The following is a 27,261-nucleotide window of genomic DNA, read 5'->3' on the forward strand; positions in this document are numbered from 1 at the left end:
GCCTGTGACTATGTGCATTTGGGTTGCACATAGTGCATATATATAGTGCAAATATGGTCTGTAGACTATGATGACAGATTAAAAACGTGCAATTATGAACACAGTAAAGATGCTTGAGGTACTTCAGAAAAAACCCAGGAAGTACTTACACCCCAACTTCTACATTTTAGAAGAACTTTTATTTTTCTCTGTTTTCCAGTTAAAAAAAGGGGAGGGAGGGGGGAGGAGGGAACGCCAAACACAACCCCCCAGTATTTTCTCTTGAGGTGATTTGTGTGAAGAAGCAGAATGATTGAAAGAGATGTTGAAGTTCCTATGCTGCTGCTGTTTTATTGCAAAGAAAAACGTGAAAGCTTTATGCTATCCCAATGCTTTGAACGTGAGAAATAGGGCTGGTGCCAGTTAGAGCTGGTCTTTGTGGCTTCTATTATGTTCGTTCTGGAAGGAGGAAGGAATTAAATTTGGGTTTAGCTTCGAGTTCCTCAGAAGTGCCATCTCTCTAACCACGTCCAGTACAGACTTTCAGAAGTACTCACAGAGCACTGCCTAAGCAGAGACTGAACACAGATGAGTATCTCTCAGGAAAGAAATGAGATTTCTCTTATGCTCCAATTTGTTTACTAGCTTTCCTGTGTTAGTAATGTAAAACCTGAATATATGTTTCTGTGAAAATAATTTGACATTTTTTGTCATGATTCCAGCAAGACTTGTGCTTCGATGTTATTTCATTTAGTTAATAGCTCCTTACTTTTATTCATGGATTGATCTTTTTACTGTTTGAAATAATTTTGACAAGTATGTGACAGTCTTTTACTCTATATCATGTTGCCAAACCATAGTTTATTGGCACTTAATGCTTTAAATATTGAAATTTTTCCTTCTGAGGCCACAGCCTAAATGTGGGGAGGATTCATGTGGAGTTGCTTCTAGAAGTTTGTCATGCCTTACTCATTTCCAATTTCATATTTTGCCGTTCTTTCTTTTATGATCTTTCAAAAGAATTGTATTTCAGGGATTTGGTGGCACACAGTCCTGACTGTTGTCCTTGCAATCAGTAACTTACCTCTTTTGCTAGTTTCCTGTCCTTTTATTGATCAGTTTAGATTTTGTTTCTTGGTTTGCCAGTTAGCATTGCAAATTCATTTTATCACAAATTGGTTGGTAAGAGATGCTCATTGGTAAAATCACTAATTAGGTAATGTTTTTAAACATTAAATTAAATGATTAAATGATTGCTAGATTTCTAGGCTTATTAGCAGAATTCCTGAGCTGATCTGTAAAGACATATTTGTGACCTGCCTTTAGGTATTTGCTTCCCCCCTGCTTGCACATGGAATGACACTGAATGTGGGAACTTGGGGCAAGCTGTGTGGTTGGGTTCTGTCCATGGAATAGACCAAAGCTGTACCCAGAAAAGTTGGAGGGAGGATGTGAATATCTGTTTCAAAGTGTGCAAAAATCTTTCTTGATGGTACAATATTTCTGCACGTGTATTTGGAACAGAATGTCTCTTCAGGCTTGGAGTTATAATTAAAGTGGTTAGTGTGCTCAAAACGTAAATTGTCAAGGTGTAGTAGGTTTTAAATTAGAAAAATTTTCTGCCTATATTTGGGTTCTGCAGTGTGGAAAGAACAGCTTTTTAAGTCTTTGGTGATGTGATATATTCTGTGTATCTGAATCAGCTCAAAGAGGCTATGCCTGATCACCAAGTAGACACATGGCTACGTATTGGGAAGGAAACACTTGATTTTTACTGCAAATTATTCTACAACGGGCAAGATGTTTCCAGGAAAGAAAAGATCACACATCTAGAAAGTTTAGCTGGAAGGAGTCCTAAGTTATATTTGATGGAGAGTGGCATATGTATCTCTCCATCAAATCTTTGATTTCCCTGTTCCTGGTTAAAATAATACATTAACTGAAGAAAAAGTGATTTGTACTAAAAAAAACCCCTGTTGCTCAAATTTGACTCCACTGAGCAACAAAGTGAAGTAAGTCAGAGTGATGATTTTGCAGGTGTGATTCCAGAAGAATGAGTAAAGCACAAGTTCTACTCTCTTGTTTTGCACCTTGGAAATAAGCCTTTCTCATACTTCATTTGCAGGATGTTGAATTTACATAATATTTGTTGTTGAAAAAGATATAGATTTGGTTTTCCTAGTTTCTCTTCAAATTTGTGTTCAATGTCTTAATTGAAATGTTGTGGTGTGTTTGTCTCCGTACAAAATTCGAGTTAGTACTTAGAGGCATGGAGCATTTCATGGAGCACTCTAGGAGTTTGAACATCTTTCTGCTCAATCAATCCCTTAAAACACTACTTCAAAAAAGTTCATAAACATTGAGGGGAGGGAAGGAAGCCCTTGTCTTTGCTTGCTTAAACATTTGTTTGCTGAAATAGGTATTTAAAGAATATTTTAGTTATGTGAGCAACTGTTGAGACTTTGATTTTATAATGATGTATCACCATGAAGGAAATAAGGAGACTATTTGGGAGGAGCTAAAGTTGCAGGGATGGAAACTTTGTCAGAGGCATATGTAGGAAACAAGGCTTCTTTCTTCTCTATAGAGCAGCTTGCCAGTTTCACGAGTTTATGAGAGATGGTTCATAATTTCCAAAAATTTTCAGAGACTGCAGAAAATGGGCTCCTGTATTAAACCAGTTAATTAGAAATGGTTCACTATAAGTCTCTACTTGAAAAAGATTGTAACTTGGCAAGGGGAGTCACCTTAGGTTTAGGTGATTTTTGTCTTTGTGATGAAAGTCTAGTTTGACATTCTAAGTTTCTTATTGTATTCTCTGTATAGGATTTCAGTAATTAATAAATAGGTTTTTTGAGCATCCATCAGTCCAGAGCTATGAAACCTGTGTGGAGTTTTTTTTCTGGCAACTTCTTGATTACTGTGGTGTGCTGTGGTTACCAGGTGTTGAGCTGAAAGCAGGTTGCCATTTGACGTGAAAGCAACACAGAAAAGGAAGACCATGAGTATGCTTTGTTTTCCTAATACTTATCTATTTTCTTTTTGAATAGTTCAAAACAATGGACCAAGTGTTTATCATATCCCTGTAACAGAAAAAAAAATAGCTTATTACTGCTACCAGTTACTTCTTCATATATATTAAAATATAACTATTAATTATATACAACCATGTATTAAGGGTTTGTGGGTTTCTTTAAGGCCAGGCCATTAAGCTTTCCTGGCTTTCCATTGTGATCCTTAACTGCTGGCTGTGTGAAAAGCAGCTCATTGGCTTGTTTGAGTAGCACTTTGCTGCCTGTCATGAATATGATGACTGGTCAGTTAACAGGGCAAACCCAGTCATGTTTTCATGAAGATTATGGAAAATAAATGCCTTTGATAATGCTGTCATATCTTGATGAAATTCAGTAAGTCCAGAAGTTACTTGGTGAGGAACTAGGAGTGAACAGAAACAACTAAGGAGCATGATCACACTAAACTTGGTTCCTTTTTTGCCAAATAGGATACTAAGCTAAAATGTAAGTTATGCATGGAAGTAACATGGAAAGTTTTAGTCTCAATGCAAAGAAGTTATCCAAGGTAATACATCTAAAAGTGGACTCCACTATGGAAATTATTTAGTTTTAAAAGTACTTGGTCTTCCATGGTGAAGTGAGAGAAGAGTATTGGACATCACACCTTGTATTTTGATTCTTAAAAAGTTGCTGAAAAATGAAAACAGCAAGAAGCTATCAGTTTTAAGAGGGCTTAAAAGATGGGGGTCAAATTGTGACCTCAATTTGATTTGCTTTAACTGTAATATTGGCTGCTACCAACAGTATTTAATAATCGTTGTTTTGGAATCTGCAGAAGATTGAGAAAACAATTTTTTCTTTTTTTTTTTCCCCTTATTTGAACACAATGGCCTCTATCTCCCACATGTTTATAGGATATGAGGAGGCAGAAATGCCTGCAGATACCCTACTTTCTTTTGATAAATCCATGCATTGTGTCAGATACAGTGCTTTAGATCAAAGGGCATTTGCAGCTTTAAAAGAGGCTTATGCTGGACAAAAATGGGAACGAGGGCCTATTCACAAGACAAACTGGTAGTTGTTCTTTCAGACTGAGAACTGATGGGATGTTGGAGTGGAAGGAACACAAATTAGTTTCAGTCAGTATTCTTTGAGCCTGAAGCCTTCCTGAGTCACAAATTAGGAAAAGTCTGGACATATTTTGAAGACAGAAGACATGTTAAATTTTGATAAGAAAGTGTACCTGGAGTGTGGAACCCACTTTCAGATGGCAGTCTGCTTTACCAAGTGCTGTGTGTCCCTTTTTTCTGCTGCTTCTTTCTTTCTATCATAGAAAATACTTTTTAATTCAAAGATTATTTTAATGTCTTACCAGAAAAAAAACTTGAATATATGTCAAGAAGACTGCTTGCTAAATGATTTTGGATGCACCATGAAATATTCTTCAATGTTTAGGAACTGGAATAGGCACAGTGAACTAAGCATAATTACCAAGTTTAATCTGAAATTTTCTGTTTGCTATAATTTTTTTTTCTAGCACTTTTTCCTTACTAGTTAATTAAAGATTGTTCTTTGGGTTAAGTCTTTGAAAGATTTTTGTAAAAAATCTAATTAGTTAATTCTGTAGATAATATATTAAATTTCTTTAATGCATGCAATAATCTTGAAATATATATAAAAATGCTTTTTTTACCTGATACTCCATAATACTTTCCTTGCATAATTATGGATTTTGGAACAAATTCTATGTTACATACATGAGGAAATGGTTCCATAATTACACTAATGTTTGCATAATTAACGAGCTGCTTGCCAGTTGTAACTGACAAATTCCAAGTCGCTTCTGCATGAGGGGAAGAAAGAACCATAAAAAAAGGGCAACTTCTGTTAGTTTTTCCTTTCATACTTCTTACAGGTGTTGAAACTATTTATTTCTAATTTGCAAGTGGATTTATGTGTTTTTTTCTGATAGGCAGTGCTGTTCAGAACTGGAGGGCTGGCTTCCTCCCCATGTGCTCTGGGGCTGTTTTGGGGAGCTGCCCTCAAGCTCTGCCAACATATCTGAGTCCTGGCTTGTATGATCCCCTGCTGCTTCTGCCACAGTTCTAGGCAGCTCTTCAGAAGTGACTGCCAATAGCACTGACTTCTTCCAAGTGGTGCAGTAGTTTTCTTATTCACAAATGGGGGCTGAGGAAAGACCACCAAAACTTATTTCCACTTGTGACCCAAGGCAAGGTTTGAACTCTGGTTTCCGCTGAAAAATGGCAAGTGTGCCGTTGGCCTTCTGTACTGCTCAGCTGCATGGATTTAATGCTTTACATAGCTACTGAGTAAAATGTTGTTGTCTAAATACAAGCTGAAAACACTTAGTCATTTTAAGATCCTGAAATTAAATGGTTGTAATAAAAACATGAAGGAGAATAGTTGACGTGGCACTTATAAAGTGAAAACAAAAGTTTATCTGTGTATATATGCATATTTATTATTTCAATTTCTAAGTGGTCTTACGTGTTTTCCTCACAGTATCTATATATATTTCATGCATAACTGTTTGTATTAAAAAACTCATATGCAGCTTTCTTTCACTTTCATTTTAAAACTGTGAATCACAACAAAAATGCTGTAAGAACATCTAAGGTAGATAATTAAAATATAATTAAGTTTAAACGCCTTGGTGAAGGAATATAAAAATATTTAAATTCAACAGGCTAGTACATTTGCAGTTTTCTTTTATTAGGTGTGAAATCTAAGAATCCCCTGCCAACTCTTGAGGGCTCAATCCAGAATGTTGAATTGAAGTACTGCGGCACATCATTGGTCAAATGTGCCTCTGGGACCGTGGGATCAATAAAAATTTGTGCCAAAGCCCCAGGTATGTGCAGCTGGACCATGTAAAACTTTATTGCCTGTATAGGAGAATTGGCCTTGCTTTTTACAAGGGGAGTTACTGAAACAAGAATTTACTCATTGTTCCTATGAATCAGAGAGGGGTTTTTGTGTTCTGTTTTGGGGGCTTTTTTTTTTGTTATTATTAAGTATGTCATGATGATCCAGTCTTGCCTCAGTTTAGTAAATTTTTACACTGAATAAAAAAAATATTTTCTGCTGAGACAAATATTAATCTAGAAGCATTCAAGAAATAGGAAAAATACAAAATGCTTTCACCTAGCTTTTTTCTTAGCATAGTTTTGATGTATTCTCTTGATTGTTTAATGCCTCATTTTCCATTAATGCTACAAGTATGTATTTTGCTTGTAAAGTTTTTGAGTGCTCTGTGATGGTTTTTTTACTTCTTTAATAGAATTTTTCTTGAAGACCATGTGGCAACTTATCAATGTGTAGGATGTCTTCATGTATAAAAGCAGCTAATGTCAAGAACATTAAAAATTGAGTCTTAAAACTGAGTTCATGGTAATTAAGTAGATTATTTTAGGAAATTGGGAAGGAAATTAGTATCTTAGAGGTAATTGATTACTTTATTTGAAATCCTCCTGTATGTCAAGGCATTTACAGGATAAACATTAAGTAGGTTGTTCAATATTTTATATGACACTGCTCTATTTCCTCTTTTAATTCTGTATCCACAATGTTAATTAATAGATGTTCTCTTTGGACTCATGAATGTTTGTCTTGAAAATTTGTCTTGTTACACTAAAAGCTGTAAAAAGTCTGATCTTTATCTTAGGTGATGGTGGAAAAGAGAAGCTGATTCCTTTAATTCAAGGCCCTTCTGACACCAGAGACTTACACAGCAGTAAATGGCTCAATGAAAGTAGAAAGCCAGAATCTCTCTTAGCTCCAGATTTGGTAGCCTTTACAATCCAAATTCCACAGTATATGGACTACTGCCATAATTCTGGTAAGTACAAAACTCTTATTAAGCTGGTATCCCATTACATTTTCCCTATCCAATGTGATTTTCAAAAGAAGAGCTTGATATAAAATGTGCCAAATGTCAATGTATCTTTTGTACGCACTGCACACATTATTACTTTAGCTCACTGTGAGACAAAACAACTGAAAGCTGAATTTTGATGTATGTCTTCTTCAATAAGGAATGCTTCATTAACTTTGATTGCCTTATAAATAATTATATGGTAACTTTTGTAAACTGTAGGAGGGGAGGGAGGAGAGGCAGGATCCATGTTGAAAATATTAGTTTTGTTCTTTCTTCCTGGTACTGGGTTGGGCTTCTTACACAGAAGTTGACATACTGAATTCTAAATGGTTCATATAAATTCGCAGCATAATTTCTTATTAAGAATTTGTTTATCATAAAATTTGTTAACAATAAAAAAGGGATTTTTAAAATACTATGGGGCACACATCTGACCTCATCAAATTTGGTGTTGTGGTGGACTTAAATGAGAAATTTAATAATTTGTGAGAGTTGTTTGGATAAATTTAAGGGTGGTGTTGACTTTGTGGGCATAAATACTTTTACCTGACATTCTTATGGTTTCTGTGGTCTTTAAACAAAACATTGGTCTGTTTTAAGCATTACTGACAATTTTAAAATGTGTCTAGTTTAAAATAGCTCATAAAGGTTGTGAAATACACATGGAACTAGGTTTTGCTGTCAGTGTGGTGCTTCTTAAAAACCATGTTTTCATGTTTTTCCAAGATTATTCTGTTGCCATGCTAGGCATAGAATGAAATGGGGGGGAAAAACCAATCTCAGAAGTATCTAGGTTAAGGAAAGCAGAAGAATTAGCTGACCCCAATATTACAAAACACAGAAGTAACTTGAACACTTCACATGTGCTTTTTTTCTCTATTTTTTTCTGTGCAATGATTCTTGAATGTCATTAGTCTGAAAAGTAACAATTTATTACTGTCATTGCAATTTTTATGTGCATATGTAAGCAACATTTGATTCTTATGCAGAGTAAATATTTGTAAACACTGTGTACTCCAGCAGTTGTTAGGTTATTTTTTTTGTTAATTGTACTTCTATGTTTCTTGGAGAGCATCATATTGGAAATGTTTACAGCAGTGTTTTTGTAACAATTATCTTCACTTCCTGCTCCTAAAACATTGCCAAACAGCAGTTCAAGATTCAATAATATCTGAATTACTCAGATCCATTTTTAAACAGAAGCTAAAATCTGTTGCACCTGTTGTCTCACATAAATACCTTTTAAATTTTCGTAACAACAGTATTTATTGCTATGATAAATAGTTGCATTTCTTGCCTTTTTTGAGGATTTTTTTGGTTTAATTTTCTGATTTCTGTTTTAGGCTGTTAATTATATTTTAAAGTATCTGTGGATACCTATACTGTAGAATTAGTTCTTTTGTTACAGGTCACAAGGATCACATACATCTTTGCTCATCAGTATTGTAGAGTCCAGTTAGATGGTTGAGAGTCCTTGATGGGTTGTGACAGGAGAATGAGGGCACTGACAGATGAAGTGCTGGCCAGACTCACGTGCAGGGACTTTGAGAGGAAAACATTTTTTTATGAATGGACATACATTAAAAATACTAAGATTTGAGACTTGAAAATGTACTGGACACTTCATCTACTGCCTCAGTGTCTCAGGAAAGTTGTAGTGGTTCTGTGTACTCAATGGCAGTCACTAACCTGCATGTCCAGGCTCTAGCACTGCTCCTCTAGATCTGTAAGATGCTACTTGCAAGGAGTGACAAATGAGAGGAAAAACCTGACTGATTTGCCAAAGTTTTTGTCTCAGTCAACAGGAAGAATGGCATACTGCAAATTATATATTTTTTTAACATAAATTAAACTGGGAGTAATTAATGTTTCAATTGTCTCAGTTTCTATACAAAGGATCAGCAAAATAAAAGCCTTTCCTCTCAAAGGCTTGCTTAAGAAACTGGAGCAATTTAATACAGGAGATATGGCTATAATTTTCATTATGACTGTGAAAATTACATGTAGGGAAAACATGAAATGCTTTGAGAGCATAAAAATGCATTTGCTGTCAGTTGCAGTCACTTCTGGGAGTTCAAAAAGCTATACTGGGTAATTTCACAGAAAAAACTCATCCCCTGGGAATAAAATGTTTTTTTAAAGCTGTACTACTGGAGGTGATTGTACAGTACTGAAGTTGTGCTGTTTGTGAAATATTTCCTAATAATGCTATATGTAATGTTCTGAAATAGGAGTTTGGACTAATTAATTAAATTTAATGGAACTCAACTTTAGTCAAAAGTCAAAGCAGCTCTTTGGATATAAAATGCTAAGGAGGAGGCTGTGCGAATGGCATGAGCTTCTTGAATAAATCAGGGTATGTTTACCTGCAGAAACGGTAGGGAACTGTTCTTCCTCCTCTCCTTGTTGCATCAGCAACTGTCTACTGTCTTGTATCACTTGAATCATACAGTCTGGGGTGATCAGGGTGGCTGTGCAACTTCCTTCTACTGCTTGTTTTGATATGGTCCCACAAAGTTTGAGGATGTATTTACAATTTAAGGGATAAAGCATTTGACACTAGTATCTTCCTTTTTGCTATTTCACTTGAGCTGTTGAGAGGAAGAGGAAAAACAAAAGGGTTCTTGTAGTACCATACTGTATTAAGTACAACCATCAAAGGAAAAAGCTGTACTTTCTTAATGCATGTGATGTGTAGCATGCACAATGTATAACAAGTATAAAACAAGTGCATATACTGATGATTACCCATCAGGAGTGTTTAACTGTTTGACGTATAAAATGTCATTATCACATTGGAAAACTGCTCCACCTATGGCAAAGGAAGTATTTAGGGACAAGAATGTAAATATAATTTTGTTTAGTCCTTAAATACAAGTCTGAATGCTGGTGATTTTAATTTTGCATACTTCTGTTGCATGAAAAGCTGTCCTAGGTATCTCTGTGCATACTTGTAAAAATCAGTGGATATGCTCCTCAGTCTTTCAACTGCAGCATGTAAAATAAATACAAGAGAGGAGATTATTCCATTACCCCAGGGCTTGGGAAGGTCTTCTTACTCTTTCTCTGAAATAACCCTGGCTTTATTAACCCTGGGAGCAAGCTGCAGACCTTGTTTTTTTCACCTGGCCTTTGAGAGAAGAGGGAGATTTCAAAATGAATGCTGGTGTTAGTGGTTAATTATGAACAGCTGTTGAATAGATGAGGTGAGCTGATTATGCTCTATTTGGTTTGCCATATTGAATAATTGGGAGTGCGTGCACAGCCAGTGTATGGACAGCTTTATTACATATAAATCAAGAGGAATGAAAATAAAAAATACAATTAATAAAGTTTTCTCTGAGATCAGCTTAAATAGTCAATAATGCAGCAGTGAAATAAGGGAGTAAACAGAAGTACCTGTATTAATATAATGCTCACATGTGTTAAATTTATACACCCAGCGGAGCAAAGCAAGAGTGGGAAGGCTTCACTAATTTGTTAAAGATGCATAAAGGCTGAAGAGCAAACATTCACCCTTATAGAAGTTGGTATTTCTTGTTTAAGTAATATGTTTCTCAAACTTCCAAAAACTTTTGAATTCTGTTTTCCCTCTGTCAGTATTTTGATTTCAATAAGTTCACTCCATTCACCCCCTTCCCACGCCAGAGGGAACAAATAACTAAAGAAATAATATCTTCATGTATGAAAAAAATTCCATAGAAGTTGTACCAGCAGGAACATAAGCATTTTTTTTAATTGTAAACCATCTGCTTTTTATCTGTTAGAACGTATTCTAGGAGAAAGGAGGTGAGAGATTATAGATATGTTTGGTTTTATGCATATACACCTACATATGCCCCCAATGTCCCCTTTTTTGCAGTTAAAAAAGCATGTAATTAACATATTTTTTTATTTAATTTTGACTGCTTGGACTAGGGATATTAGTCTGGATTTTGAAGCTGGAACAATTATATTTATGTTCTCATCTAATGTAACTGAGTCTTTGTGCTAGTAAGTAAATAAAAAAATGCCAGTAAAAGAGAATTCATAGACTAATTTGAAGTATTTTGGAACGATTTAACACAATGAATGAATAAAAATGCTTAGTATATTGGAGTAATTAAAGACAATTCACGTTTGTGGTTTGGACATAAATGTGTAAAAATTATACCCATCTATCTTATTACATTTCCTTTTCTCTCCCTGAGGATTTCACTATGTACTTTATCTGTAATTGTTGCCAGTTTTCTATCAAGTTCCCACTGGGCTTCTGGTGCAAAAAATCTTATCCTCTCGATGACAGAGCTTGCCTGAATGATTTCATGCTCTTAGCATTTTTGTTCACGGGAATTAGGGGGAGAATGTAACTGCAGCTGAACATAGCATCTATTTTTGTAATTTTGAAGTTTAGGCTCTGTTATTGGAACTAAATGAAGAGATGCAGGTGTTCTCCAGTTCAAGTCCTTTGGGATTTTTTGATGGTAGATGCTTGAAAAGAAAATGCATGTGTTTCCAGAGTCAAACAGCAGCTGTGGACAAGGATTTATGTTTTTCTCAGAACTTTGGGATTTCAAAATGTTACATTTAATCACATGCACAGAAAGGAGAGCAAATGTTAAAGATGTTACATATAAAACTAGGAGACTGATCTTTTTACCATACCAACTAGTTGTGGGAATAGAGGAACAAAGTGATCTTTAATCTTAATATGCACAATTTCAAAAGGATTATGATACTTGCCAGGACTCTGGTCTTTTGAGAACTGTGCTCATGCAGTGCACAGCATTTATATCTTCTTAATTGCTTTTAAAGTCTGGTTTATTCTTATATTTTTCCTTGGAAAAATATGGATGTTAATAGTATGAGTTACTGAAAACACAGTATTCATGTAGGCTTATTTTGGAGGGTGGATTTAAATTCGGATAAGTATACATTTTTAGAAGAAATTTTTTGGCAATGTCCTGCAGTTTTCAAAATTTGATTCAAAATAGCAGTTTAACTGCCCAAACTGCAAGGCTAAATTTGAAAGTTTTCTTTCTGACAGAATTTGTGGGCAAAAGTATTTTGTGGTAATGCAATTTCTCCTTCCCTTTGTCTCTGGGGATTTTGCAATTAGTTGATTGTAGCAAACAACATATCTGACATCTTAACTTTAGCCAAAATTCAGGCAAGGGCAGCAGATGGTGATACTGCTGAGCAATTCAGGAAGAGAGAACGGTGTGGGCAAGAGCAGGTTGGTAACAATTGTAAATGCTGAGTTACTTAATACCAAGGAAGAGAAAGTAAAAGCCTCTTTTAACATTCACCAGTTCACATGTGCTCCATCCTCTCCCATTACCCTCACAACCTCAGTATGCTGAGCACTACAGCCATGTTAAATCAAATATTTTTTCAGACTTGGATCACCATTGCATCTACTGTCTTACAAAGATCCAGCACTTAGTACTTATTCTAAGAGAGAAGCAAACTTGTCCTCAAGTGCAGTCTGTTCCTCTGCTGGCTTCCGTTGTAGATTTTGTGTCCATGGGAGTAGCAGCAGGGAGGAACATACTACACTATGCTAACTAGATTAAGACTGCTTCCAGTGAGTTGCATAAATCTGGCAAGTGGCAGTAAGTTCTGGTTATAGAAAAGTAATTGCACAATGCAGAAATAAGACAGCTTGTTCAACTTTCCCTCAAGTAATTCTGCAAATCCTCTTGGGGAAGAGGTGTTTTCATCTCTCTGCTTATGTTGCGGTCAGTTTCTCTCAATATGCCATAAATCCTTCAGCAATACATATATTCTAGAATTCTGAAATTGTGACTTAATAGGATCCTGAGATTTGTAAAATCTTGCTTTAAAATTTTGTATTTAAAAAAAAAACCAAACGAGAAAACCTGCACTGTCATTTGAGTTGTTAGGAAGTTAGCCTCTGTAGTTAAATTCCCTGAAAATATTTCTGGTTTTCTTTCAGCCCTGACTGACTTTGAGATGTGCTGTTCAGCTGCACTGTGGAAGTCGAGTAATATCTTTAGTCAAATAAGCACTTTTGCCTTTTTCCATTTTTTTTTTCTTAATAGCATCACTTAAGATTAAGAGCTTGGCAATAGGGCAAAATAAGAACAAATGCACAGTGAAGATGGGGACTCAACTCCAAATGGCAGGAGCTGTAGACATCGCACTGGGAAATCTGTTGACTGCAGGAACTGGAAAGCCTGCATCTTGTCTGGATTTATACCTTTTTCTGTAAAAACTCATTGACTGACTTTCACTTTTCTTTTAACTCAGGATAACAGTGTTCTGCCTGTAGATAATGTGGTTTATCTTGTACTTCTTGGCAACTAAACTTCTATTGGCAACTAAAGATTTGAGCTCCTGAGTGGTGGATAGTATGAGGTATGCATGCTTTAAAGTACATAAAGGAAATCTCTCCACCGTCTCTTTAAACAGCTCATAACCTAGAAAATTCTGTAAGAGTAACTAAAAAAAAGTTAAAAAAACCTCTTATTTTTCAAACTTTAAGATCATTAAATGTGTAGAAGTTAGGGAATGGCAGATATGAGATGATTTCTGCTACCTTTATTTTGTGTGTGTGCACATGTGTTCCATAGGATTTCTGTTCACTTTACAATCTGGCAGTATCAAAGTGTTCCATATGGCCACCAAAGTAATACTTAACACTTCTGTTATTGAAAAAAAAAAATCTGCATGTGAGGTTCAAATGATAATTTCTATTTTCATAACAGTAGAGGCTGATGTATCTGTGCTTCATTTATTTATGAAAATACATTCACCTTTTCCACTTATGGGATCTGGAAAAGCATTATTCAGCAAGGTGACTAGATACTTATTGTTGGTTTGGAGTGTTTTGAAAACGTGACAGGTACAGGCTTCCAGCAATTGCTGACACATAGCTTTGGACATTGAAATCTGGTTTTAATTGAGAAAATATATGTTGGCCAGCATATTGGGATAGTTCCCTCCCATTTTGAAAAAATTCCATGGGATCTTTAACTTCCATTTGGACGCTTCCCAGACATGGGCATAAGGGACTGTAACTGTTTATTTTCAAATAGTGTTTAAACTACTTCCAGGTTTTGTAATTGAATTATATTGCTCTCAGTGTCTCTTTAGTGATGTAAATGATTCATATAAGATGGCTACTTTTTTTGTAATGAAATGCTGAATAGATATGACTGAAAATCAGTACACTCTTGGTGGTAAATTGCAAATTCATTTTGACTAGGCCAACTCCTGTTTTTTATAAATTTTAGCAACAAGTAATTAAATAACATCATAGCATATTTGATAGGAAGCAGCACTGAAGGAAGTATCTTATTCTTGATCTAAATTTTTTTCAGTAGTTTTCATGGTTCAGCTCTGTAGCACGTCAAAAAAAAGCTACAGGTCACTCCCAAGATTCCAATGTTCTGGTTTAATACAAATGTACCAATAGTCTCATTTTTATGATTTAGGATGCAGTCAGAGTGAATATTCAACCACATTGTCTTTCTACCCAAACATTACGGTTCAGAAGTTCCCACAGAAGCTCCTACCTATGATGTTACAAATAGCCAGTTGTGGTCAGCAATTAAAGTTGGGCCATTACCAAGTGACTTAATAGTTAGTTTTATGTAGAAAGCAGCAGCTCACATTCAGGATTAGACAAAGTGGGTTAGAATTTTAGCAGTATTTTATTTTTTTAAATTCAACTAGCTAACCTCTGGGATGACTCCCAGACTAGGACAGACTCCTATAGCTGACCAAACTGAAATGATCTTGAACAGACAGATGATCTTCAAGGTGTCCAACTTTGGAAACATTTAAATTAGTTCTGTTTTTTTCTGTGTGAAGCTTTTCAAAGTCAATCTCTAATGTTACCAGAAATTTGCAAACAGTATAAAAATTAGTACTGCAGGAGCTATTATTAATTTTTAACCTTTAGACCATTTAATCACTCCTGTGCTGTATGACCTGATTTCATTTTATCTGTGCACTCAAATAGAACTAATATGTTTCAGATACATAATGTGTGCTTGTGTAATGTGGCAGAAGTACTTAAAATGGACATGAGAAAAACGGTGCACTGGCTACTGGTTCTAGTTAACAGCTACAATTAGCTTATCTAAATGAGAGCCTTTAGTGTTGAGTATCTCTATATAACAGATTTTAAATGCAGCAACTTCAAACACAAATATGGTATATTTGAGGTTATCCTGACATTCTCGGTATCATGTGGAAGGCTAAATCTATTTGAGAAATGCAGTGATAGGATTAGAGTGGATATATAGTTCAATTAATTAGCTAAATATTTTTAATTCTTAATTTTAATCTGACTCATGCTCTTCAGCAGAGGAAAAGATGTTTTGAAAAGGAAAAAAACCAAACATTTGGTTTTGGAAGTCATGTCTGAAAGAGAAGATTCTAGGTGTTGCCCTGGTCTTGCAGCCAGTTCAGTTAAGACAAACATATGCTGGAGGAAAGTGATTTGCTGACCTGACTCCTGAGTTTCTGTCCAAACACGTTTCTGCTGCTAATTGTTGATACTGAGTTCCACTTGCAGCACAACATATTAGTGCCTGGTCTGACTTTCCGAAGTGTTTTTCTAATTCCTGATGTATTTTCAAGTAGATGGATCTGGAAAAAAAAGTGATTTTTCCCCCAGGAGATTTAGAAAAATGGATATTTTCGGAATAATAAATCCTTTTGGGGTTCTGCTTTCTGAGTTTAAGAGAACATTTCATGGTTATGCAATGAATGGGTTCTCTGATAATGTGAATGGAAGGGATGGGGAGTTCCAAACATTTCAGCTCTTAGAGTAAGAGTTTGCCTGCATCTACCAACTCTTACGCTTTTTGCCTGTTTTCACCATCTGTCACTGTACAGCTTTTGGGGCTGCTGGTCTGAGATTTGTGCCAAGCTGAAGAAATATCTTTGATTGTGTTGCCTCATGTCCAGAAATCTTGGAAAAATAGAACTCTGCTTTTGGGAGGGTGGACATGAAAGCAGTCACACTGACCAGAGTTTGAGCCATGTCTTTTTGAGTTTTAGTATTGATAACTGTTGTGCCAGTGGAAAAAAAAACTCCATGTTCTAATAATATGATACAAACAATAAATGAAAATAAAGTTTAATTTGAAAATTAATGGTAGATATCTGAATAATAATCTGAATAGTGGCTGACTATCTCTTCCTATCTCCTGCTGCCCTCAAAAGTACCTATGATTGTTTTACTTTTGGAATAAAAAGAATTAAACCATAAAGAAATATTATGTAAATACAATAGAAAGTATAATATTAGAACTTGTTTGGCTATCACAGGAATTTTTCCCCCTTAAATTGGGGCAAATAATAGAAATTTTGTAAATAGAAACATAACTTTGAAAAATAAGAGAATATATGATTGAATATAAGAAATTATTAAATACAGCATCTGGCTTGACATTAGTGAACAGGATTATGGAGCACATATGATGATGGATCACCACTTCTGGATAGTATGCTTTTCTCTTCTGTATATCCATGGCATAGATGTAATCATACAGATGTCCAGTTTATGTAAAAGTTGATAAAGCACATATTTTATGCAATGGGCTTTGCATGAATTATATGTACATCTTATTTCTTTTTTTTAGTGTAACTATGTTCATGTTTGATCATCATTCAATAGAAATAAATTAATGAAATGAGAATATGAATTCTCTTCTTTACTTTTGAGCTCTCTTATGTCCCTGAGGGGATAAGAGAAAAAGAATTCAGTATTGAGCAAATCTTTCAGGTTGTGTCTTGAAGATTTATAAAAGAAAATGAAATATGTTCAAACTGTCATTGTAGTAGTTGAAAGATGTATTAGCCCAAGCCCTGGATTAATATTTTTCAGGCAGTAAAATTATTGCAAAAGACTTCTTTCATACATGTTTCATAATAAAATTCATTATTAAATGATAAGCTTAAAATGAAACTATTATATTAAAAGTGTAGTTTTTAACCAACTTTTGGAAAATCTTGCAGATAGAATGTAATTTTCTGAAAACAGATGTGTATTTTCAAGGGCACATATCAGTCCTTTAAGCAGTTGCATGTCTAAACTAATGAAATGAAACTTCAATGCAAGTTGCAGTCAGTTGATTAAACCATTTTTAATTAAAAATGAAATAATTAAGGCATATTCATTTTCTCGTAACAGGTGTAATAAAATATAACAATCATAATACTAATTATGTTTAGTGTAAACACTTTTATAATAATTTGAAGCCAATAATGCTGCTTTTTTTCTTCACTGGTGAAAAGGATGACTTAACACAACTGTTGATGCACTTTGGCTGAAACATCTTTATCAAGTTAATACAAGAAGCAGTCATGCCCTACTTGAATTACTCATTTATAATGGCTGAACAGCAGCCTGGATGTGGACTTTGAAATCCTGGGAAAATAAGATGCATGCAGGCATCCAAATGTCTAGAGTCTTTAAAGCAGCTGTAAAATGTTGAAGTGAGATGTCAGCTACTAACTGCTGTCTACATTTTTAGCCTGAAGGGAGGTGTGATCATTTAATTGCTAACCAAGGTTAATATTATTGTACTCATTACATCCTCAGTTCAAAACTTTCTATTTTCTAGAGCCATTGGAACATATATAGGACTGAAGAATCAGAATATTTATCTGCTTTTTTGCATACTTTTATTGCCAGATTATTCCCAACTTTATCTGAATATCTTTTTTGCTTTGCTAAAATACATAGATTATTCTCTAATTTTATTGTGCTGATAATGAGGGAATAATAATCTCAGGCATGTTTAAAATATCAAAATAAAGCAGGTGCAGGTAGCAATTCCGAAAATGCTACCTTTGTGCTCAGTAAGGACATTAGTATGATAGCTGGTAAAAGTCATATATTAAAAGGATCTCTGTCTCTTCGTACTGTTGGGATGTTGCTGTTTGCACAGTCCTTTGAAGGTGATGGCATTGCCATCTTCCTTGTCTTCACAGCTTGATTTTATGTTTTCTTTGAAAAGACAGACATGTAGGAAATTAGCTGTTCAACTTTAATTTTTTTTTCAAATTTTTGCACAATTCCAAAGAGCATGCATCCCATTATACTTGAAACAGAGATTTTTGATTAGAAGTGCCAGATGTTTCTCAAGTATCCTCACACTTCCCAAGTCAACAATATAGAAGTAAACCCTCTTCTTTTTACTGCAAAACTTGTACAAGTTCCTATGACAAGAAGTGAGTGAGAGCAGGAGCATCCAGTTTTGGTTGTTGGAACGTCTGTAAGGCACTGTGAACTTTGTGTTGCAATTTGGAGACAGACAATAAAGTCCATGTTGTATCTATCCAGGAATATTCATAATCATCTTGTAGCAGTTGGTGAGACTGCAAGAGTGCTTAATTAAGGATCATTCAGGAATTGGTCAAGTAGTTTGTTTCTTCTTTCTTTTACAAGTAGAATTAAGATGACTTGTACTTTCAGTCTGTTTCCTTGAAAAATCACTATTGCAAAATCATGATGGAAGGAGAATCTGTTTTGTACACAATGGCAGCAAATTAAGCCACCAGCTCAGACATTGTGCCTTCCTTCCTGCTACTGGGAAAATGGAAAGGCAAGAATAATCCACCTTAAAGGCAGAAGTAGGATAGTTAAAAATCTTCATTCATACTTTTTCCAAGGCAGCCCCACTAGAGTTATTTGATATAGCTCTTATGAAAGAGCTTTTTACTAGGTTTGAAGGAGGAAAGGAATAAAACCAGGTGTACTGCAGATAAACCTGGGGGTAGTATGCCACTGTCTGAGGGATGCTGTGGTAGCAAGGTCCTTTGGTCTGCCACCTTAGTGAAGGAAGGGGATGGAAATCCAAGTGGCAGCAAAGACACAAGGGTTATTGAATTTTTAGTAGTCATGGAAAAACACCTGAGAATGGTTACATAGGAATTTACAGCTTGTCGCCCCCACAAAGCAGTAATGAATAGTCCAACTGAAGTGCATTTACACCAATGTGGACAGCAGGGGCAGCAAGCAGGAGGAACTGAAAGCCATTGTGCTGCAGGAAAACGATGACATAATTGCCATCATGGAAACATGGTGGAATGACTTGCTCAACTGGAGTGTGGAATTGGATTGTCATAAACCCTTCACAAGGGTTAGGCAAGGAAGGAGAAGTGTTGGAGTAGCTGTGGATGTTGGGGAGTGTTTTGATTGTGTAGTGCTTAATGATGGTCACAGTCAGGTGAGTGTTTATGTTAAGAGTCAGAGAGAAGGACAAGGGCTTGGTGGGAGTCTGCTATACACCTCCCAAGCAGAATGAAGAGGCAGATGAAATATTCAAGTAGCAGCTGGGAGAAGTCTCAAAATTGCTGGCCCTTGTTCTCATGAGGGACTTCAACTTACTAGATGTCTGCTGGAAATGCAGTACAGCAGAGAGGAAACAGCCTAGGTGGTTCCTGGAGTGTGGAAGTGAACTTCTTGACACAGCTGGTGAGTAAATGAGCTATGAAAGGCACAGGCTGGACCTGCTGTTTGTGAACAGGGACAGGCTGGTGGGTGATGTGATGGCTGGAGGCCTCTTGGGCACAGCAATCATGAAATTACTGGCTCTTGAAGAAGTGAGGGGGTGGGGGAGCAGCAGAGCTCCAACGTTCGACTTGCAAGAGCATACTTTGGCCTGCTTAGGAGGCTGGTTGAAAGAGTTCCTTGGGAGGCAGTCCTGAAGGACAAAGGAGTTCAGGAAGGCTGAACATAATTTAAAAAGGAAATCTTAAAGGTATAGCAGGCTGTACCCATGTGCTGAAAAAGATGAGCTGACAGGGAAGTGTCTAACATGGCTGAACAGAAAGCTTTGGCTGGAAATCAGGAAAAAAGGAGAGTTCACGACCTTTGGAAGAAGGGGTGGAAAATTCACAAGGACTGCAAAGATGTTGTGAGATAATGAAGGGAGAAAATTAGAAAGGTCAAAGCCCAATTAGAACTTAATCTCGCTACTGCCATAATAGACAATGAAAAATGTTTCTGTTAATACATCAGCAACTAAATCCATTATTGGATGCAGGGGCAAACATAATGTCAAAAGATGAAGAAAAAACTGGGGTACTTATTGTCCTAATGCCTCAGTCTTTAATGACAAGACCAGCTGTTCTTTGGGTTCCCAGGCCCCTGACCTGGAAGACAGGGTTGGGAGCAGAATGAAGTCCCCATAATCCAGAGGGAAATGGTCAATGACCTTCCATACAATTTAGACAATAGGCAAGTCTGTGGAGCTAGATGGGGTCCATCCAAGGGTGTTGGGGGAGCTCACAGAAGAGCTCACTGAGCCATCTTCAATCATTTACCAGTGGTCCTGGCTGACTGGGGAGGTCCTGAGTGACTGGGAATTTTCAATAGTGCCCTCCATCTATAAAAAGCGCCAAGATGAGGATTTGGGCAATTACAGGCCTGTCAGCCTGACCTTGGTGCTGGGCAATGTTATGCAGCAGATCATCTTGAGTATCACATGGTACATGCAGGACAACCAGAGGGGTCAGGTCCAGCCAGTGTGAGATTGGAAAGGCAGGTCCTGCTTGTTCAACCTGATATTCTTCAATGAGAGGAGAGGGGAAAGGATGTGAATGGGTGAGGGAAAGCATGTGAATGTCATCTACCTGTGCATTAGTAAAGCCTTTGATACCATTTCCCATAGCAGACTTTTGGAGAAACTGGTTTTTCATGGTGTGGATGAGTGTATTCTTGACTAGGTAGGAAACTGGCTGGTTGGGCAGACCCTGAGAGTTGTGGTGAATGAAACTAAATGCATTCGGTGGCCAGTCACTAATGGGGTTCCCTGGGACTTAGTGCTGGGGCCAGTCTGCTTCATATCTTTACTGAGGACCTGGACAAGGGGATTGAGTGCACTTTCAGTCAGTTTGCAGAGGACATCAAGTCGGGTGGGAGTGTTCATCTGCTGGATGGTAGGAAGGTCTGCGGAGGCATCTGGACAGGCTGGATTGATGTGCTGAGACCGATGGTATGAGGTTAGACAAAGTAAAGTGCTGGGTCCTGCACTTGTGTCACAACAACCCCATGCAGTGCTACAGACTTGGGGCAGAGTGGCTGGAAAGGACCTAGAGGCGCTGGTCAGCAGTGACTATATGTGAGCCCATGTGTGCTCAGGTTGCCAAGAAGGCCAGTGGCATCCTGGCCTGTGTCAGGAATAGTGTCACCAGCAGGACCAGGGCAATTGTCCCCCTGTACTCAGCACTGGTGAGGCTGCACCTTAAGTGCTGTGTCCAGTTCTGGGCCTCTCAATTCAGGTAGGACATCAAGGTGCTGGAGCAAGTTCCGAGAAGGGCAATGGAGCTGGGGAAGGGTCTAGAGGGTAGGTGACAGTAGGAGTGGATGAAGGAGCTGGAGTTGTTTAGCCTGGAGAAAAGGAGGCTCGGGGGAGACCTTATTTCTGTCTACAGCTGCCTGAAAGAAGTTTGTGGCCAGGTGGGGGTTGATCTCTTCTCACAAATAACATGCAATAGGACAAGAGGAAATGGCTTCAAGTTGTGCTAGAAGAGGTTTCAATTGGTTATTAGGAAAAATTTATTCACTGAAAAGATGGTCAGGCATTGGAATACGCTGCCCAGGGAAGTGGTTGAGTCACTGTCCCTGACAGCATTGAAAAGATGTCTAGATGTGGAATTTAGGGACCTGGTTTAGTGGTAGACTTGGCAGTGCCAGATAGATGGTTGGACTCTGATCTTAAAGGCCTTTTCCAACCTAAATGATTCCATGATTTTATATAACCAGGGAGGACAATATTTTATCTTACACTGTTGTGTAAAGGGGAGCATTTTGGAATGATTTGCATTGCTGTTTTCCACTAAGGTTCTCTATTGGGCTGCTGCAAGAGTATGGTGGAGGTTTGTTTGCAGTAAGAATGCACCAAACCTTGTCACCTTTACTGTAGCTTGGTTCTATTTGGATTTAGCTGCTGCAGTTTTTCACCCCTTCTCAAATGGCAGCAGCTCAGCTAGCTCCAGTAAAAGGTTTCTCTATTTTGAGATGTGAATTAACTCTAGCAAGTTACTCCAGAACACTTGTTCTTAAGAGCAAAGAAATTAGTAATTAAGAAGCATACTTGTACAAAAGTAGCATGAGGTAATGCTCAGGGAACAAGATGTTTTTCATTCATTTTCTGTGAGGTCCCCCCATAGTGAAACACCTGCAAATGAATGCTGCTATATTGGGAGCCTGTACAACTCAGACTCAGTTAAAGCAACATTTTGGACCTGGCTTTGAGGAAATAAAGCAACATCTGAATTCCTGCCATGCTTACCAGCGTGGGACAAGCAAAGTTCTTCCACATCTATGTAGTAGAGGTACCTCTGCATGTTCTTTTTCCTTAATTCTCTTGCTAGGGATGGTTATTGGTCATACATAGCAGCCAGCGTGGAGGACTGCTGTTGGTGTGTTCCTTATCCTTGGACCAAGTCTTTGGGGATGGTTGGTTGGAGTTCGCACCTCACAGGGCTGTGACTCCCACCACCATTGGAGCATTAGATGCCTTTCTAGGATTGCTGCTTCAGAGAAATAGAAACAGTGTAACAACTAATAACAAGAATTAAAAAAAAGTAGTAAAAACGTGAGACTAACCCAGCTTGCAGTCCTACTTATTTACATTTTTCAGTGAATTTTATTTTTTTTTTTAAGAGACAAAGCCCTCTTCTTTTCTTAAACTGGAATGCCACAATAAGAATTTGAAAGGGCCAGAGTCAGTAATTATTTCTTAATTAGGTTTGGAAAAAGTGGGAATATATAATTACTTACCAGACAGTTTGTTTAATTTTCCTAAACATTTTTATGTTTAGCTATACATGTCTATAAGTACAAGGAGATAAAATATGTATTTTCATTGTATCTGTGAATAAGATATTCTGAATATTGTTGAGATTTGGAAGGAAAGCTCAGAAAAAGGATAGTATAATCCATGGTGCATTGTGAAACGTAGCCTTATAAATGTATCAGAGAGCTACAATTTGAGAGAAAATATAAATCTTTTTAGCTGTAGATGTTCTTGTTTCCCAGAGGATTATTAGTGGAACAGGAGGCCATAACTCAGTCCCTTTGGAAAATCTCCAGTTGGTTCTTCATACCCCAGGATGAATACTAGCCAAACACTTGTTGTTTTTTGACAAATTCTACCTTGTTGCTGTCAGTACCAGGGCAATGTGATCAACATTTTTTTAGGGAAATGCAGACAAACTCTCCTTAATATATGTGGGATGTAATATATATGTGTGTATGTGTATGTGTATATATATATGTATATGTGTGTGTATTTTAGTACGTGTGTATATTTTACTTTCCACTAATTTTCCTTCATAAGATAGGATAATAATAAAAAATCTTACAATCTCATGGTTTTTCGTGGCTCTTTTAGGAAGTCCACCTGGCCTTGTCCTGTCATGACGATTTCACATGTGCAACACTTTTAAGTGAACTTTGCATGCCAAATTATCTTTTATGTAATAGATCTTTTAGTTTATATAACCAGTATCAATGTTATCAACACAACTTTAGAGAAAATAAGTATTTTTAGCATTATATGACTTCTTCATTAAATTCTTACTGTGCTTTTATAAATTAAATTATCTTCCAAACAAATAGGCTGTACCTAATAAAGTACATGTTATCCCAGTAAAAATTCTAAACAAAAGCTATTGTATGGCAACTTGAAATATGTCCAAGGCAGCTAGCATTACTGCTTTTAGTAGTTTCAGAATAACATTACACCTACTTAGAACAGCAGAATGTGCCTTCCATGTCATTGTGCCAATGCAAATAATATTCAGAATTTTCTAAGTCTTTCTACTATGTTTCTTCTGTGAAGTGCAGTTTAATATTTAGTAACTGATAGTGTCCATTATTATTGTTATGCTTTGGATCAGTGAAAAGATAAAATAGTCTGAATTACAAAGCATTCTGCCCAAGGAATAACAAAAAGTAGCAGACTGAAGTTCAAATTTATATGGTGAATAAGTTTGAGTAGTTTTCTGTGCCATTAGCGGAACAAATTAAACTTTTGCTGCTTGAGTGCATATACCTAAACAGTGTAGTGTGGGAGGATTATCAGCCAGTTAGTCTTATTGGTTTATTGGCAGTAGAGCAGATTTAAACGAAATTTTCCCATGGCAGAGGTACTGTATCAGCGATCCCAGAAGTTTTGCTAAGAAATTTATGAAGTGGTATGAAAGTAAATTACTGAAGAGCCATCAAAGCAAGTATGTTATTAATTGACAATTTATTGACTTCATCCTTACTGCTAGTTAAAAGAAAAAAAAAAGGATTAGGATTCCCACTACACTTTGAAAGCTGCGTGAGGTCTTTTGTATGACATTTCAGTTAACCTGTAATTAATTAACTTAATTAAACAAATATTAGTAAAAGAGTAAAAGCACACTTATTCTGATGGATCTATAAAAATAGTCATAAGATCAATGTAAATAAGTAATGGAAAGTGTGAATCTGGGTCTGGTTGGGACAGAGTGTAACACCAGTTATCTTTGATGTTCTGAGAAACTTAGTCCTTGCTCAAGGAAATCTCCCATAAACATCACTGACTAATTGCTAAAGAACTACTGGGTCTTTACCCTTCAGTTTACCCTATGGTCAAAAATATATTGTTGTTTATTATACTGGACCATTTTTTCTGTTCCTAGCTTCAGCACACTTAATTCAAACAGATTGCAACTTGATTTTGTTGTTTATTATTTCACCTATATTCAAAGAGTGGGATAATGATTAAAGTAGAAGTGATCTCTTTATTTCAGTTTGTTCTACGAACTTGCTGCTTCTGGCTTATTATTTAACTTCTCTGTGTATCATTTCATATGCAAAAATACATACTACCATCCCTGTGAAATGCTCTGGGAATTGCCATAAGAGTATTTTGAGACTCTTAGTTGGAAGGTGTTACGTGAAGACTGGAATCTTGTAGTGATAGTAATTAGGTATTAGTGAGCATGCTGTAGGTTTTGTAAACATCTAATATTTGAAATAGAAATTTAATTCCGACTAATAATTGGAAGTGAAGGTCTCCTTAAAAAAAATATCTAAAGCTGTTTTTTCCAGATCATTCATGTACATTTTAAATTAATAGGTTTTTTTAATGTCAGTCTTAATTAAGACATATAGATTTAACAACAGGAATATTTTCCCTATTACTAATAATACCTAAAGCCTGCTGCATATAAAACACATGAATTCGCTCCTCTTCTGCCTCTTTCTGACACCTATGAACTTTTCCTGTTGCTTTCAATGGCTGATAAATTGTTTGCCGGGTAGAAGGGAGAATGCTTGACTTTGACTCACAGTTTAATTTCTTGAGAAAATACCATTCTGAGCCGTGTGTCCACAACAGAAGCTATTACAGAATATTCTTCTTCACTATCAGGTTTTTTGGCCAGTTTACCCCTGAAAGCAGTCTCCTGGAAATCTGCTTAACCAGTAATACTGTTTTGAAAACAAACATTTTGTAAGGATCTGTCCTTTTTCATTAACAGCTGCAAACATAAATAAATCTAAGTAAATTTTTTTCAGTCACTCATGATATGCTTCCCTTCTTTGATATTGTCAGTTTTACCTACTTTGTTCATGGTACTTCAACTTTGATCTGGGCTAATTGCCATTAAATTCACACCGCTCACTGACTTGGCAAGCCAGAGCAAGTTAATGCTATTCATCATCCGGAGACCAGTTACTTTCTTCTGTCCCCTCTAGGCATGTGCTTGTTTGTTTAACAGCAAAATGATTTGAGCAGTTTTACATATGCTGCTCATACATTTTCCATATGAAAGTCAATAGCAGAATTCTACAATTGAATTCTACAATTGAGGGCTTTTAAATGTGTTTATTGCTTAAGACATAGGTGTATTTAAAGATTTTTTTTCCTTGCTGCAGCAAGATTTCACAAGAGGTATTTGGAGCTTGTCCTTGGCTCAAGGAAGGATTTTTGTCTGTTTGGTGCTGCTTTACTTTTCAGAATACAGATTGCTGTTGCCTGCTAAAGCTATTAAAATACGTTTAAATGAGATAAATACAGGCTTCTTTTCTAGGGCTGCTTTTCCCCTCCTCAAGTGTCACAGGCTGTCTGATCTTGGGAGAAGACAGAATGTCCCAAGCCAATGTCTGCCTTGGACTTGCTCATTGTCTTTCCTGGGCTGATGTGGTAGCTTCTGGGTACTGCATAATTTACCAATTTTAATGCTGATAGGAATGACTTACTTTATTAAATAAGTATATTTATTAATTTTAAGCATTTAAAATACTAAAATTATATTTTAAATATAAAACAGTTCTGATGAAGCAAGTATATTGTATCAATTTCATATATATGAACTTGGGGTTTTTTCCTCAAAAAGGAGGAGGATTGCATTTAGTGGAAAATGAGACAGTGGTTATTTTTAAATCCCTAGTGCAACACTACCCTCAAGAATCATCTATTGACCAATAATAGTTCATTCCTTCTCCCAGGGAATGTAATGAATTGAGGCAAGGTGTAACATCTAACACATTAATAATAAGATAAGAATAAATAAAAGCATGAAGTAGGTTTTTATATTGTGTGGTGGTAAATTGACTCAATTTGAAACTGATGAAAAACTTGTTTAGCAGCTTATTGCTAAATCCTCCTGAAGACAGCTTGGAATGATAATAATAGTTGAAGCATTTGCTGGTGTGTTTCTTGAATCTTTCATAGCTCTCTGACCTTCATTAATAATAATTTTTCTTCACCGTGTAAAGAATCATTTTTATATATTCATCTCTGTTTAAAAAAAAAGACGGGGAAGTACATTTTAAAATTCAGAACATATTTTTGATTGTAGAAAAAAAAGTAGCAATGCTGCTTCCTGCTTGCCTCCCATTCAAATTGACATTTCTCAATTGATCAAAGTTATTTGAGGTTTGGTTGTTTTTTTTTTTTAAATGAGTGTCCCGAGTTATTTTCAGTTTGTTTTGGTTATTTATCGTTCATTATTTCCAGTTACTGGTACCATCTAGTGTTTCTAGTGTTTTTCGGTGTCTGCCTTAAGTCTGAAAAATAAATGTTAGTGGAAAATTCTTTAAATTTTCATCTACTTAGACTTTGCAATGAATGCTTACATCACTGTGTGGAACTATTGAACTGTCTCCTGCAAAATTTTATGAATTTTGATAATGAAGATAATGAAATTATCTTTAATTTTTCATGTCAAATATAAGTAATGAATAAGAACATGTGAAGGGCAAAAAATGTAACACTGCTGTGATGGGAAAAATGAAGGAGAAAACTGAGTGTGCAATAGGACCCAGCAAAAGCAATTGAACAACAATTCAACAGTTCTCAGTTGGGAAGTACTGAAAAGCAAGTGTTGTGGTGAACTGCATCCAGCTGCAGTGCTGTCATT

The 27,261-nt window shown here is 36.3% G+C and overlaps 1 protein-coding gene across 6 annotated transcripts in view; it reads left to right on the forward strand.

Moving 5' to 3' along the window:
- The window catches only part of VPS13B (vacuolar protein sorting 13 homolog B), a 433,483-nt gene that overhangs the window by 129,429 nt on the left and 276,793 nt on the right, over positions 1–27,261 (forward strand). For all 6 annotated transcript variants that reach the window (XM_085053291.1, XM_085053288.1, XM_085053290.1 and 3 more), the window contains 2 exons: positions 5,731–5,865; positions 6,679–6,852. In XM_085053291.1, coding sequence (XP_084909417.1) covers positions 5,731–5,865; positions 6,679–6,852 — 309 coding nt within the window. The remainder of the gene's footprint in view (positions 1–5,730; positions 5,866–6,678; positions 6,853–27,261) is intronic.

Source organism: Lichenostomus cassidix, chromosome 2, assembly GCF_008360975.1.
Source record: "Lichenostomus cassidix isolate B80296 chromosome 2, HeHo_3.0, whole genome shotgun sequence".
Classification (NCBI taxonomy): domain Eukaryota; kingdom Metazoa; phylum Chordata; class Aves; order Passeriformes; family Meliphagidae; genus Lichenostomus; species Lichenostomus cassidix.